The 13,264-nt window shown below is 40.4% G+C and overlaps 2 protein-coding genes across 3 annotated transcripts in view; both read left to right on the top strand.

The window, feature by feature from the left end:
• LOC143283533 (uncharacterized) overlaps positions 1-13,264 on the top strand; it is a 325,230-nt gene that overhangs the window by 33,883 nt on the left and 278,083 nt on the right. The window lies entirely within an intron of this gene.
• Positions 2,496-13,264, top strand: part of LOC143283031 (uncharacterized) — a 55,703-nt gene continuing 44,934 nt past the window's right edge. For both annotated transcript variants that reach the window (XM_076589029.1, XM_076589028.1), the window contains exons 1-5: positions 2,496-2,636; positions 3,243-3,543; positions 4,465-4,728; positions 7,213-7,400; positions 11,229-11,415. In XM_076589029.1, the coding sequence (XP_076445144.1) occupies positions 3,342-3,543; positions 4,465-4,728; positions 7,213-7,400; positions 11,229-11,415 (841 nt within the window). In that variant the 5' untranslated portion in view covers positions 2,496-2,636; positions 3,243-3,341. The remainder of the gene's footprint in view (positions 2,637-3,242; positions 3,544-4,464; positions 4,729-7,212; positions 7,401-11,228; positions 11,416-13,264) is intronic.

Raw genomic sequence — 13,264 nt, 5'->3', positions numbered from 1 at the left:
AGCATGTGGTACTTATGTAAACGGCTTGTAGGTACAAGAATTAAGGATTTGCATCCAATCTTTATCAAACATGTCTTGTTGAGAAGAAAACCCCACTAGAGTGGATCAAGATTAGTGTTACAAGTTACAGTATGACACGATGGAAAATAAATGTAAACATATGACAGAACCTAAACATATGACAGAACCTAAACATATGACAGAACCTGAGTCAAACCTGGAGCAGTGATCAGTTATAATCAGGACACCTACCCTTTGGGCATTCACAATTAGTGGCCAGAAGTGATAATCACCATAGTATATGTTAAAAAATGTTCTGTTGAAGATGATTCACATTGCAGTGTCATGCTTTTCTGCTCCATATTTCCTGTGGTGGATTAAGTGGGTGTCAAATATGAGTCTTCAAGGTCTTGCTTCTCAGGTTGTTACATATGTTCTTGTCTGACCATGTATCACATTGACATAAAGGGGATGACTGGAAAGGTCTGTTTGCAATACCATTCTAACAATTATGGTTCCTGTGTGTGTGTGTGTGTGTGTGTGTGTGTGTGTGTGTGTGTGTGTGTGTGTGTGTGTGCATGCATGCGTGCGTGCATGCATGCGTGCGTGCGTGCATGCGTGTGTCTGAATGTTTATCCATACCTACATACCCAACCTGTCCCCCATAAGGATAATTTGAAATCAAGTTTAGTTTTAAAGGTAGTTTTTAACTAGTATATTTGAATGTCAATATTTGCATTTTTACTGTTTGTAGTACAATATGATAACTTAATTTACTGTGATAGAGATTATGTGACATTCTTATTTCCCTCTCTCTTACACCCTGTACCCCCCCCCCCCCACACCCCTCCACCTCCCCCCTGCACCCACCCGTCCCCACCACAGTGAGTGATTTTTCCATGTTGGATTTGAATGCAACTTGTTCTTACGATATAAATAACATTATGTCCCTCTCTTATGACGAGTCTGAAGGCAAATTCTTGTGCACTGTGTGTTTCAGACATTACAGGGATTGACTGACTGACTGATTGATTGATTGATTGATGGATTGACTGACTGACTGATTGATTGATTGATTGATGGATTGACTGACTGACTGATTGATTGATTGATGGATGGATGGATTGACTGACTGGTTGATTGATTGATGGATTGATTGATTGATTGATGGATTGACTGACTGATTGATTGATTGATGGATGGATTGACTTACTGATTGATTGATTGATAATACAACAAGAAGAAAAAGAAGCCTGTACATGACTTGAATGTTATCTGAAGATTCATTAAGACTGGTGAATATATGAATATATATCTATCTATCTCTCTCTCTCTCTCTCTCTCTCTCTCTTTCTCTCACTCTCTATATATCTATCTATCTATCTACCTACCTATCTATCTATCTGTACATGTATGTGTCCATAATCTGTCTGTCTGTCTGTCAAAGGAGAGGTGAAGATACATTCAAATGATCTGTCAGAAATACAAGAAAGGTGAGACAGTATAATCACAGAGAGAGTTCACAGGACAGAAGTGTGGCAGTACTGATTGTGTCACATATATGAGCACAGAGACACGTCAGGAAACACATGTAGATGGGTATCCCACGCTGACTGTTTCAGTCTCTCTTTTTGTCTTTACAGCATGCTGTACACTTCCTTTTTCCGTTCTTCTTTGGTGGTCATGTTTTTGTTGTTTTTTTTTCAATTAAAAAGAAAAAATTCTTCCTCCAGAATTAATGATGCTGATTACTCAGTGAACATATCCACTTGTTTCAAGACTTTCTTCAGGCACATGGAGGTGGTTCTTGTCACACATCAGGGGTCATGAAGATGAGAAGCTCCTCCTTAACATGATGGGGGAGTGGGGGGGGGGGGGGGGGGGGGGGGACACTGCACACTGGAGATGAAATCTTCTGGGGAAAAATAGGAAGACATTGACCAGACATACCAGTACCCCCAGGAAATACATCAGGGAAGCATTTATATATATATATATATATATATATACACACACACACACACACACACACACACACAGAGGATCCGATATATCAGGGAAACATTATATATATATATATATATATATATATATATATATATATATATATATTTATTTATTTATATAGACAGAGGATCCCATATATCAGGGAATCATATATATATATATATATATATATATATATATATATGTGTGTGTGTGTGTGTGTGTGTGTGTGTGTGTGTGTGTGTGTGTGTGTGTACAGAGGATCCCATATTTAATCAACAAAGTGCTGGGTGGAATCTCCCTCAGATAACCAAGTGTTACATTCATCATCTGGAGCAAGACAAGACTGAAGTTGACAGTGTTAGTGATACGGGGGGTGAAACGTTATTATATTCTTACCGTTACTCTTCTTTTCATCCTTCATTATTAACTGAATGCCAGAATCAGCAAAACGACTTTCGTGAATGGTTTTGAGCAGTCACTGCAGAAAACTCTGATTTCAGGACGGACCTATGGCTCCCCATGCAGTGACAGCAGTGAGTGTCGGATCAACAGTAACGAAGACTGTCTTCCTGATTCTTCCTCAGTGAAGAAATGTCTGTGCTCTTCAGACCACTTCAGGCAACAAACATCCAATATCTGCAAGAATGGTGAGATTATGTGTTTGATAATTTATATAATGAGTGTGTCTAGATATTCAAAAGGAATTTTGCGGACAGAAACAACTCTATCAGTGTGATCAGTCACTTATTTACACATGTATGTGAGTCTGGCAGATCTGAACAGTTGATCTGACATTATGGTGGACAGTGAATGAATATCCATGGAATGATGAATCACCCCTGTTCCAGAAATTACAGTGCAAGTGTAACAGTTTATGTGTGTGTGTGTGTGTGTGTGTGTGTGTGTGTGTGTATGAGAATGTGTGTATGTGTGTGTGTGTGTATGAGAATGTGTGTGTGTGTGAGAATGTGTGTATGTGTGTGTGTTTGTGCATGCATGTGTGCGAATTTGTGTGTGTGTGTGTGTGTGTGTGTGTGTGTGTGTGTGTGTGTGTGTGTGCACGCGTGTGCATGTACATATTTAATCTTTCATAAGCATTTCCATGATTATCACAATGTCATCATTTTTGTAAACTTGTACAAAATCATTGTCATCATAGCTGCCTTCACCATAACAAAGCAACAAAAGGCATGATAGGAACATGTGATTGTTTGCTCTTCAGTAAACAACAGGTTTTCTTTCTTGTTGTTCAGTGAATATCCTGGTGGTTCAAAACCTGAATCAGCAAGGTGTTAAAATGGAGACCAGCGTTGAGGTTGACTGGGACCCACCTGGTGAACTGAACGGAGCTGATGCAGAATACAGAGCTGAAATCACTGATGGTTCATGGAGTGACTGGAGTCCTTGGAGCAGTGACCACCAGTGCTTCATTCAGTGGGCTTACACAAGGAAAGCGGTACACAGTGTCTGTGACTACAAGAACAAAGAAAGACCCCATCTATGGAAATGTCACGGTGCAGTACACAACACCACAGAGTCTGACAGTGTACACAAGTGAGTGACCAGTGTTCTGTGCTTTAAGTCTGTGTCAGTTGGTAGTGAGAGACTGATCATAGTCATTGGGGTTTTATTTGTATCTGAATTCATTAGAAGGGATGTATATATACACATGTACACATGTGCATGGACATACATAGACATAGGTCTCCAGGTACATGGTATTCAGCTGTGTGGTCCTGATATCCCCATACAGCCAGTGGCGCAGTTAATTTTGGGTAGGAGCAAGCCGCTGGCCAAAACATCCCACAGTGATAGTTGTCTCTGATCAGGATCAAACCTCCATCCCCTTAATCTTCTCCTAGCAATGCTGACCACTTCACTGTGGTGGCCGGTGCCACAGATTTGTTCTCACATGGCTGTGGTATAACAGACTGTTGGTGTGCAGTTGAGGGAGTGATACAGTGTTCAGTTTGGCAGATATGTCAGTAGACAGGGCTGTGTTACTTATCAGAGTGGCTCTCCCGGGTAGTCAAGATTACCCACCTCTGTACCTCTTTCACAGTCTGGCTCTTTGTCATCACCCCCAGGGGACGTCACCACATGCATTGTGACAGCAGGAGTGACAGCCCCTGGCACTTTCATTTTTAGCTGTGGTCATGGTTCTGGCCCTGGACCCTGCAGTACTGCACTCCAGCTGTGCACACATATATATGTGGGGAAGTTGTCAAGAAAGACTTATTTCAACAGGGGAAAATACTTAGATACTGACACACGTTTTAAGACAACTGCTCTTAATCCCTGCTGTTTGTCTATTTTACCGTAGTTTAATTCTTCTTCTGTTTTAGCTTTGAAAGGCATGTTTCATTGATGTTAGTCAGGGATGTACAGATGGTCATGTATGACAGCAATGTTGACTCATAAGAGACTGAAACACTCTGCTACTATCATGTCTTCTTTTTTCTCTCTCTCTCACAGAGCCAGGGAAACCAGGCAAGCTGATAAAGGAAACCCATTCAGCACCAGATGTCACTCTGCGATTTAATCGTTCAGATGGCACAGTTAGTTACTACATTGTGACAGTGGATGGAACTGATGTTAATGTTTCTAGTTCACCGTTGTCACCGTTGCAAGCAGCCTTCACACTTCGGAACACTGGAACTTACACTGTGACCATTGTGGCCCACTCCAATGGGATAGTGAGCGATCCTCAGACTGACACCATTGTTGTTGAAGCTGCTCGTGAGTTTTTATTTCTTGTCCCAACATTTTCTTTGTTTGTGTGTTTTCTTTCTTTTTATCTTCTTTTTTTTTTGTTATCTGTTGTTTGTTTATTTTCTTTCTTTTGAATCTTCTCATCTTTTTTTTCCCCTTCCATTCGTTCTTTTTTCGTGTATTCTTTGTTTTTTTCCTTCCCTTCCTGTCTTTTTTTCTTTCCTTCCGTCCTTCCTGTTTTTTTTTTTCTTTTTTGTATTATCTATTTAATTTTTTGTAATCATTAAATCTTTCTATTTTCTGTTTGTTGGTTTGTTCCTTTCTTCCTTTTCTGCCCTTGTCTCTTTCTGTTTTCTCTCTTTCTTTCCTTTCCTCTTTCTTTTTTCCTTTCTTTCTTTCTTTCTTTCTTTCTTTCCTTTCCTCTTTCTTTTTTCTCTCTCTCTTTCTTTCCTTTCCTCTTTCTTTTTTCTCTCTCTCTTTCTTTCCTTTCCTCTTTCTCTTTTTCTCTCTTTCTTTCCTTTCCTCTTTCTTTTTTCTCTCTCTCTTTCCTTTCCTCTTTCTCTTTTTCTCTCTTTCTTTCCTTTCCTCTTTCGTTTTTCTCGCTCTCTTTCCTTTCCTCTTTCTTTCTTTCTTTCCTTTCTTCTTTCTTTTTTCTCTCTTTTTTTCGTTTCCTCTTTCTTTTCTCTCTCTTTCCTTTCCTCTTTCTTTTTTCTTTCTTTCTTTTTTTCTTTTCCTCTGTCTTTTTTCTTTCTCTCTTTCTTTCCTTTTTCTTTTTTTCTTTCTTTCTTTCCTTCCCTCTTTCTTTTTTTCTCTCTTTCTTTCCTTTCCTCTTTCTGTTTTCTTTCTTTCTTTCTTTCTTTCCTCTTTCTTTTTTCTTTCTTTCTTTCCTCTTTCTTTTTTCTTTCTTTCTTCTTTCTTTTTTCTTTCTTTCCTTCCCTCTTTCTTTTTTCTTTCTTTCTTTCCTTTCCTCTTTTTTTTTCTTTCTTTCTTTCCTTTCCTCTTTCTATTTTCTTTCTTTCTTTCCTTGTTTCTTTTGTTAGTTTCATTTATTTTTTTCTTTGTTTCCTACGTTTGTTGTTTTAGAATTGTTTGTTTCTGTGTGTGTGTGTGTGTGTGTGTGTGTGTGTGTGTGTGTTTGTGTATGTGTGTGTGTGTGTGTGTGTGTGTGTGTGTGTGTGAGAGGGCATGTGAGTGTGTGTGTTTGTGCGTATGTGTGAGTGTGTACATGTGTGGTGGGTGCTTGTATACCTAGGTGTATGTGGAACTGTAATGTATGTGTGTGTGTGTGTGTGTGTGTGTGTGTGTGTGTGTGTGTGACCTCCTTGGATGTGACTCATCATCTAAACCGTGTGTTCTCTGACATATGATGGAAAGTCTTCATTCTTGCATCACATGATGCATGTAATGCTTCATAAATGTTATTCTTGCTTTGTACATCTGCTGAACATTGCTTGCATCGGCTGGCATAAGACACACAGGTGTGAGAGGACAGTGAGCACTTCACTTGACGAAGGTGTGTGGAGGACGTTAAGCTTGTGACATAGAGAAAGGTCCAAGGATTGACTGTTGACTCGTTGTTTACTTTATTTCATATAGACAGCTGTATCTTTTGGAAACAGCAATATCAACGGCAACAACAGTAGGAGCAGAAAGCACATAGAAAAATCATTACAAGGCCAGAAGCATGTTAGTATCAAAATTGTGTATTTTAGTTTTAACAAACTTAAAAAAAAACAAAATCCAACTGTTTTCAAGTTTTGACAAACTCTTTAGTATGTAAACCAAGAACTTACCACATGTGAACATGAAAGTTATCAACTTTTCACTGTTTACTGAAAACCTCATTTTTGACTCACTTGTGTAAACAAAGTGAGTCTATGTTTTAACCCGGTGTTCAGCTGTCTGTGTGTGTGTGTGTGTGTGTGTGTGTGTGTGTGTGTCCATGGTAAACTTTAACATTGACATTTTCTCTGCAAATACTTTGTCAGTTGACACCAAATTTGGCATAAAAATAGGAAAAATTCAGTTCTTTCCAGTCATCTTGTTTAAAACAATATTGCACCTCTGGGATGGGCACAAAAAAACAAAAAATGAAGCCTAATTATGTGCAAACTGCATTTACTGTTATATTTATATTTTTTGTATTCTGTAAACTTGGCACTTTGATCTGATATTCTGACCCAACAACAAGAGCAGTCATTATTATCATTTTTTGTTCAAACAGGAACTTCTTTTGCTAAAAGCATGGAAGTTTTATTTATTTTGCAAACGTTTTTGGTGCAGATAGTAAAAAAGGGAAATTACTCTGTAATTAATGCTAGGGGACTTAATTCGCTTTAAACCGATCTTTCTCATCTTAAACATTACATTTTGAAAATATACACAATACATAAAAAGCTTGTTTGTTTTTTTCTCAGTGTATCACAAGTGAGTCTTGAAGGCCTTGCCTCTCTTGTTCTATGATGTTATCAGTTACAAGAATTCTATCATGTTTCTTTATTTCTCCACAAGGTGCTGGGAAAGTGAGTGGACTCAGCGTGCCTCAATACGGAAGTCGCTGGAGTTTTGTGACTTGGATGAAACCGGATAATCCAAATGGTGAAATCAATGCATATACAGTGAAGCTTTTGAACGGAAGTATGCACTGCATTGCTGGTACTGCTGTCCTGTGCTCTAACTGCACCAAAACCAGTCCAGAGGTATGTCATGTAATGTATGTAATTTATGTCACTATATGTACTTGTTGCTGTCTGTCTCTGTCTCTGTATCTCATCTACAGACTCGTGTATTTTTCCTTATGTACATGGTTCATTGCATAGATATATACTGTAGTTTGTGCATCCATCTGTCCATCCAGCTGTATAGGCATAAGATTACATTTATCAACAAACGCACAAGGATAATCACACTTACTGTCACACATGCATGCACACTCACACACGCTCAAGGACATGTACACATATACACATGCACATGCGCATGTACAAAGACATAGATATTCATGCATGCACATGCATGCGTACGCACATTCACACTCACACACACACGCATGCAAGCATGCACACATTGCTGCACGTGCATGCCATCATCATCATGTCAGATAGTTAGGTACAGACAGACAGACAGACAGAGATTCCTATTGACTGGAAAGACACACACGATGATGATGATGATGATGATATCATTGTAGGAGACTTATTTATTTGCCATCTCTGAAACAGACCAGAGGCAGTGGAAAATGTGAAGACTTAATTAAAAGGCCATATCAAGTTATGCAGTTTGCACATGGCTAGGTGCATGTGGGGAAATAAACGTAAAAGTGCACACCAAATCCACAGGTGTGGACATTGCCCAACCCCTGAATCAGGTGAAGTGTCCACACCGCAGTCAGATCATACCTCACTCTCCAAATCCACAGGTGTGGACATTGCCCAACCCCTGAATCAGGTGAAGTGTCCACACCGCAGTCAGATCATACCTCACTCTCCAGGTCCTCACTACTCTGATTTCACATCAGCCTGAAAATTCGTCTTCTTCTTTGTTCGTGGGCTGCAACTCCCACTTTCACTCTGTGTACACGAGTGGGACTTTTACATGTATGACCGTTTTTACCCCTGCCATGTAGGCAGCCATACTCCGTTTTTTCGGGGGTGTGCATGCTGGGTATGTCCTTGTTTCCATAACCCACCAAACACTGACATGGATTACAGGATCATTAATGTGCGTATTTGATCTTCTGCTTGTGTATACACACGAAGGGTGTTCAGACACTAGCAGGTCTGCACATATGTTGACCAGAGAGATCGAAAAAATCTCCACCCTTTACCCACCAGGCATCGTTACTGCGATTCGAACCCAGGACCCTCAGATTGAAAGTCCAATGCTTACACCACTCGGCTGTTGCGCCTGTCAGCCAGGGAATTCAATAGAAGCTACTTACAACACATTGATACTCGTGCCTGTGGACTTGGTGGTAATGATTGGAAGCAGAACTACTGACTGTGAAGTGACTGACTGTAAAGTGACACATCTGTCAGTAGTTATCGCTCAGTGTTCTTGCTTGCAGTGCTGGTTGTAGTGGAGTGGAGATCATTCATCTTTCATTCTTGAAACAGACTGAGTTTGATCTAGGAGGTGGAAAATATTTAGCTTTTATCTCAGGGCTTTTGAAAATACTGTGATATAGGTTGATATGAAGCTGGGTACATATATTCATTACTGAAGGGGCGGGGGGGGGTGGGGGGGGGGGAATCTGCATCCCAGAATTCACATGTGGACAAAATACTGTCCAACCCAGTATGGATGCAGTGTTTGCAACAGAGGCAACCCATGCCACATGTTTTGATTTAGAGAAACAAATAGAGAAAGACTTTAGTCTAAGACAAGTTAAAAGGAAGCTACTCTGCAGCAGAGGTTGTTGCAGTGATTTCCACAGATTGTCAGGTACATGCCAGAGTGTCTCAGCTTGCTTGAACCACAGATTGAAAGTTAAAGATCACTGTGAAATGAAATAATTTGATTTTTAGGGAGAATCAAAATGTAATAATAAAAAAGACACAAAGTAGAACTTACAGATAGTTCCGGAGGTGTACAGCTTCCCTTGATGAACCTCCACAAGAGAGGCGTGGTGTCTGACTGCAGCCAGATCAGGTGGTGGGAGACACAGTGTCTGATTACAGCCAGATCAGGTGATGGGAGACACAGTGTCTGATTACAGCCAGATCAGGTGATGGGAGACACAGTGTCTGATTACAGCCAGATCAGGTGATGGGACACAGTGTCTGATTACAGCCAGATCAGGTGATGGGAGACACAGTGTCTGATTACAGCCAGATCAGGTGATGGGAGACACAGTGTCTGATTGCAGCCAGATCAGGTGATAAGACACAGTGTCTGATTATAACCAGATCAGGTGATGGGAGACAGTGTCTGATTACAGCCTGATCAGGTGATAGGAGACACAGTGTCTGATTACAGCCAGATCAGGTGATGGGAGACACAGTGTCTGATTACAGCCAGATCAGGTGATGGGAGACACAGTGTCTGATTACAGCCAGATCAGGTGATGGGAGACAGTGTCTGATTACAGCCAGATCAGGTGATTGGAGACACAGTGTCTGATTACAGCCAGATCAGGTGATGAGAGACACAGTGTCTGATTACAGCCAGATCAGATGATTGGAGACACAGTGCCTGATTACAGCCAGATCAGGTGATTGGAGACACAGTGTCTGATTACAGCCAGATCAGGTGGTGGGAGACACAGTGTCTGATTACAGCCAGATCAGGTGATTGGAGACACAGTGCCTGATTACAGCCAGATCAGGTGATGGGACACAGTGTCTGATTACAGCCAGATCAGGTGATGGGACACAGTGTCTGACTGCAGCCAGATCAGGTGGTGGGAGACACAGTATCTGATTACAGCCAGATCAGATGATTGGAGACACAGTGTCTGATTACAGCCAGATCATGTGATTGGAGACACAGTGTCTGATTACAGCCAGATCAGGTGGTGGGAGACACAGTGTCTGATTACAGCCAGATCAGGTGATGGGAGACACAGTGTCTGATTACAGCCAGATCAGGTGATGGGACACAGTGTCTGATTACAGCCAGATCAGGTGATGGGAGACAGTGTCTGATTACAGCCAGATCAGGTGATTGGAGACACAGTGTCTGATTACAGCCAGATCAGGTGATGGGACACAGTGTCTGATTACAGCCAGATCAGGTGATTGGAGACACAGTGTCTGATTACAGCCAGATCAGGTGGTGGGAGACACAGTGTCTGATTACAGCCAGATCAGGTGGTGGGACACAGTGTCTGATTACAGCCAGATCAGGTGATGGGAGACAGTGTCTGATTACAGCCAGATCAGGTGATTGGAGACACAGTGTCTGATTACAGCCAGATCAGGTGATGGGACACAGTGTCTGATTACAGCCAGATCAGGTGATTGGAGACACAGTGTCTGATTACAGCCAGATCAGGTGGTGGGAGACAGTGTCTAATTACAGCCAGATCAGGTGATGGGAGACACAGTGTCTGATTACAGCCAAATCAGGTGATTGTCACCTCATTCTGGGAGGCCCCACCAGGTCTGCTGTCTCTGGCTGTGACTACAAAGTGCCTTCAGTCAATGACAGAAACAACTTATATTAATGTCTGGCTGCAGCAGAATCTGTTGGAGATACTTTCTTTATTATCATTGTTAGTATTCATACTTAAAATGAACTTTTCTTGATATGCACACAGATACACACTCAGACACATAGAGACAAATACAGACCCAGACAGACAGGCAGGCAGGCAGACCAACACACATATTCACACACACACACACACACACACACACACACACACACACACACACATGTACACATACAAGCATGCATACACTCATACAGAAATATACATTCATACAGTATGCAAAAACTGAGAGATTTTTGTCAAGAATACTGAAATGTAGAAAAAATATACTGGGGTTTTGTATTTTGAATTCTGAACCGGTTTTTCCTTTCAGGCCCCTTCAGTGGAAGAGTGTGATGCTGTATCAAATATCTCACTGACCAGCAGCCAGTTACTTGATCCTGTTGGAGTCAATGTCACAGCTCTGCAGCCAGACGTACAATACACAGTCCGTGTGAATGCCTACAATGAGATAGGCAAGGGTGAAGCTGATGATGGAACTGTGACAACACAACAAGAAGGTATGCTTTGTGTATTGGCAGATAAAACATGATTGATCAGCAATGGGAAATAATCTCTTCATGTGCCATATTATGTTTTGATTGCTAGTTTTTTTCTGTTCAAACTGTGACATGAACTTTACCTTCACAACATCTACTGGTCAACACTTGTACCATGCTACGATGTTGGATGTGAGGTGTAATGTTTATTTCTTATGAGGAGATAGAGAGCTCACAACAGCAACAAATTATGTGGATTCTGTGCTTGGTTTTACATTGATTGAATCAGATATTTCTGGAATGGCAGACTCATTTAAGCTTTCCATACCTTAAACCTGAGCAACAGAGGGAGTTTAAAGTGAAATGAATGAAAAAGGAAAAAAAGATGAAAGCAGGTGAGAATGAAAGAATTTTGATAAACAGACAATGCTGTACTCACTTTATGGACGGGAATAGAAATATGGATTAATCAGCAGATGTTCAGCTAAGTGCTCCATGGACTCTTTGTCAATTCACCTTCATTTCTATGTTTTGGTGTGTGTGTTTTTTTTGTGTGTAAGATCCTTGAGTCAAAACAGTTTCTTTCCCTCTCTTTCCCTCATCTGGTTTTGTGTTGGAACCTATGTTCATGTTTCCATTCGTTGAGTGAAATGCTGTTTTTTTGTTGTTTTTTTATTGAAAGACGAAGAAGTGAAATGTTAAGGAATGGCAGGTTATTTTTTGTCTTTGGAGTTATGGCTGTTATTGTGTAACAGCTTATTTTGAGCAGAAGTGAAATATATTAGATAATTTTTAAATAGATTGTTTATCTTGGCTTGTTTTTTTTGTTTGTTTTTTTTTTTTTTTGAGGTGCTTCTGTTGAAAATATAATAATGTGAAACTGATCATGTGAATAAGATCATGTGAAATGTTCTACTTCTGGACTCGTGATCATAGGATGAACTGAACAGAAAACTGTCACTTAATTGTTTTGTCCTGGCCTCCAGTGTCACCTCATCACTGATCATTGACTGAAAGTTGTTGCCTTGTACTACAATGTAGCAGGATGGGGAGACCCTGACTATTTGAGGGAGGGACAAGGTTTGAAAGAACACATGATGTACTGCTCAACATGAATGACAAATTATCTCATAGCAAATGATGAACAAGAAATTCTGTCATCATTATAATTGGCCATGACTTTTGATTGACAACAGTTTCAGTAGCTTAAGGAGGCGTCACTGCGTTCGGACAAATCCATATACGCTACACCACATTTGCCAAGCAGATGCCTGACCAGCAGCGTAACCCAACGCGCTTAGTCAGGCCTTGAGAAAAAAAAGAAAAAAGAAAAAAAGGTGAATAAATAATAGATAAGCTTACATAAATAAATAAATAAATAATAATTATAATATAAAAAAAGGTAGTAGTAATGATAATAATAATAAAATAATAATAATAATAAATAAATAAATAAGACAACAATGATGATAAATAAGCAAATAAATGTAAAACATGAAGACACACATTCACACATACACCCACACATGCATAACAGATATGCACCAAACAGACACCAGATAGACAACAGTGTGTTATTAGGAAGGGGTGGGAATGGGGTTGTCTCCCTGCCTGTTCAGATTGGCAAGATTTCAAAGTGGAGGGGTGGGAATGGGGTTGTCTCCCTGCCTGTTCAGATTGGCAAGATTTCAAAGTGGATCTCTCACTTGCCCATCTGTCTGTTTCTGCACTGGCATTTTGTGATGTACTGTGTATAGACTGCATTTAGAGGCGGACAGAAGAATGAAGATAGCGTTAAGAAGTGAACAGTAAACTGGCTGCATTTGGAAATGAACATTAAAAGTGAAGACAGCGCTTTGAAGTAACGATT

Source organism: Babylonia areolata, chromosome 6, assembly GCF_041734735.1.
Source record: "Babylonia areolata isolate BAREFJ2019XMU chromosome 6, ASM4173473v1, whole genome shotgun sequence".
In the NCBI taxonomy this organism is placed as follows: domain Eukaryota; kingdom Metazoa; phylum Mollusca; class Gastropoda; order Neogastropoda; family Buccinidae; genus Babylonia; species Babylonia areolata.
Note: the sequence above shows the minus strand (reverse complement) of the source record. Positions and strands in the feature narration are given on the sequence as shown.